Raw genomic sequence first — 3111 nt, 5'->3', positions numbered from 1 at the left:
GGGGGCAGAGGTGGATGAAGAGTGTCACCTTGGTCAGCAGGTGGGAAGGCTTTCCTGCAATGTTTCTCAGAATCAGAGAGGTTTCCCTGTCCAGATAGGAGTGCTTTAAAAAGACACAGAGAGAGTTCAGGTGAATTCATCTGCTGCTTCACTGACTGATCGGACGTGGCAGGTTAGCAGAAAGCCGGGCGGTGAAACGCAGACTAGGAGCACGGATAAAGTCATCAAAAAGTACAACTTTCAAAGAACTGGACACAGGGACAGGTTGCATCGTTGGTACTCTGTAGGCAAATCATCTGACAATGAAAGCCAATGGAACCACAGACTGTATATAAGTGATAGAACTCTGATGTGAACCTGGAAGTAGAAGTCCCCTTCCTTCCTTATGAGTGAACAAAACATTAGTATTTGTAAGATTAAAGGAAAAACACACCTCAGATCTTTTTTCTCAGAGTTGCCTCTTGTCGATTAAGAGTTCTCATCTTGCTCAAATATTAATTCTTCTAAAACGTTTAAATGTAATGAGTTTTTTCATGCTTTAAAAAAAACAAAAAACGCCAAAGCTGTGCTCGCATCATCCACTCATTACTTATAAAGTGCCCTACTTAGTGAGTCAGCCATTTTGTAGTGCCATTTAAAATTTCATCAGGAATTTTTCATCCACTCCGTAGCGTCCTACAAACCCGTCACAGGTTTCCACTGTAAGTAGTGGACGTTAGATGTACACTACATCGATGGAAATAGACCATAATGCATTGCAGCGTGAGTCAACACAGCAGGCTAAAGTTTGCAGCTCAATATTATGGTTTTCAGACTGCAGCTTCTTTAATATTAGATGTCTTCATCTTATGATCTTATCCCTTTTAAACAGATAAAACCAGATGTTTTTATACACTATACAAGACAGAACTATTTTTTTTTCACTGTTTGACATTAAATCGAACCTTCCCGGTTTTAGGTAAGTTAGGATTACCAGAAGTATTTCTACTTGTTAAATGCCCAAATAATGACAGATTATTGTTATTATTGTTGTTTATTACTAAACCTGTTTGTTTCAGACGGCGGTGATTATTGAAGTCTGTAAAATGGTTACTACAAAACTCAGCCCAGATCCACCAGAGTCCTGATAGTTACTGACCATGCACTAACTCACCTGAACAACCTGCTAATTTATTTCTCCCTTTTTTTTTAACTTGACGCTTACCTTTACAGTTAACGTAAAAACTCCTAACTCAAATGGCATCAAATGAACCGTGAGCAGTGTTTGCTTCCACAAACGCTGTATTTTCCCCATAAGAAATCTAAAACCTCTGCGGTTTTAGATTTGTTTAATAATAAATGGATTTTAATCTACACTCCACTTCCTGTGAAGTGCCCTCCGCAGTGACAGCCTGGTGACAGCATTACTCTGATTAGAAGCTGGATTTCTCCAGGGGAAGTACCAGAATCACCACGGCTACTCTGGGACCTGCTGGGGTATTTTTTAAATTTTTTTTTTTAACTTGCCTTCACAGATAATCAGAGCGACAGAACTGCTCACCGAGCCCACAGCATCCTCCTCCACCACTTCTTTATTGTAAAATTTGGTGTGGTAGTAGCTGAGAGTCATACTAACACATACTCAGACAACTAACTGATTAGGCAAGATCTTTGTTTAGAATTTGGCCATTATCTATGGAGTTGCTTTTGTTGTTATTTTGGCAAAATATCTCATGAACCACTGGATGGATTTTTTTTTAAACTTTCATTAAAAAAAATCAATAACTGATTAACTTCCTCCTGGATTCTGGAAAATCCTGATGTTGTTTCTTCCTAATCTATTTTAGAGATCTTCACATTTTATTGAAAGTTCCATATCAGAGTTTTTTAACTTTTGGAACCAACCCAATTTAAGATGGCTGCCACAGCTAATCAACATTAGGTACCACTAAAATGCCTATAACTCAGTCGTTTTTACAGATATTGAGCTAAAATTTCATGTAGTAGTCGCCGAGAGAAATTTAAACCTGAGCATGACATTTTTTATAAGAGATCACACATAATGTTACTTTCAAGGGTTGACCAAAACAGCTACAATTCGATCATTTCTCATCATACAATGATCTCAGTCTAAAACTCTGGCCTGCTAGGCTTAGAATTAAATATAAGGTTCACTTAGTCTGTACGTTTACAGAGTTTTATTAAAATTTCACACAATGTTTAACCTTTTTTTTTTTTTAGAAAGGTGTTAGTTAAGTTTATCCATGTCTCTCCTGCGTCTCGTTCTTTTTAACACCCCACGCTAACAAATGATCTGATTGCAGTTACTGTCTAACAAACTTAATCTGCTCCTAATCCTGCTGAAACAACAACATAATCCCAGTTAGTGGGCAAGTGTTTGAAAGGCTGATTATATCAACACAAAAGCAGTCACACTGCTTAAAATGAGCACTGATGGATTATGGGAAATATTCTGATGGCTCCCTGACAGTCCAATTTAAGGTCCGGATGTCTGTGATCCTTATAGTTTACATTTGTGGGAAAGACTTCAACCAACCGAATGAGGATTAAATAATTTAGTTCTAAATAGAGAAATTATATTTTCTACTAAAATGCAGCATGAATGTTAGGTGCTTTATGAAAATGGCGGAAAAAGATAAAACTGATCATTTTTACGTTAAAACAAACAGAACAGAGCCTTACAGCTAAAAGTAGCAGAATGGCAGACAAAATGAGCAAAACAGTAGCTAAAAGCTAAAAGGAGCAGAAAACGAGCAAAAGGGTAACTAAAAGCTAAAAGTAGAAAAACTATAAATGGTTCATAATCATCCCACAGAATCCTAATTCAAAGTAGCTGGAATATCATTTTCTTCAGCTGTTTTCTCACTCCATGATTCACAAAGAGTCCTGTTACTGCTCTTATGAAAGTTTGATTTTGAAAAAAATAAAAGTCACCTAAATGTGACATGGAAACGAGCCGTGTTTATGCTTGATGTCATCTGATACAGACTACACTGCTTAGATATTCACGTTCCTTCTGTGTGTTTGTACCTCTGTGTGTTTGTACCTCTGTGTGTTTGTACCTCTGTGTGTTTGTACCTCTGTGTGTTTGTACCTCTGTGTGTTTGTACC

General features: G+C 37.4%; 1 protein-coding gene across 1 annotated transcript in view; it reads right to left on the bottom strand.

The window, feature by feature from the left end:
• The window catches only part of raph1a (Ras association (RalGDS/AF-6) and pleckstrin homology domains 1a), a 74711-nt gene that overhangs the window by 25659 nt on the left and 45941 nt on the right, over positions 1-3111 (bottom strand). The window contains exon 9 of the mRNA XM_017421213.2: positions 29-103. Coding sequence (XP_017276702.1) covers positions 29-103 — 75 coding nt within the window. The remainder of the gene's footprint in view (positions 1-28; positions 104-3111) is intronic.

The sequence above is a fragment of the Kryptolebias marmoratus genome, linkage group LG6, assembly GCF_001649575.2.
Source record: "Kryptolebias marmoratus isolate JLee-2015 linkage group LG6, ASM164957v2, whole genome shotgun sequence".
NCBI classification, from domain to species: Eukaryota; Metazoa; Chordata; class Actinopteri; order Cyprinodontiformes; family Rivulidae; genus Kryptolebias; species Kryptolebias marmoratus.
This window is presented reverse-complemented; position numbering and strand designations above follow the sequence as displayed.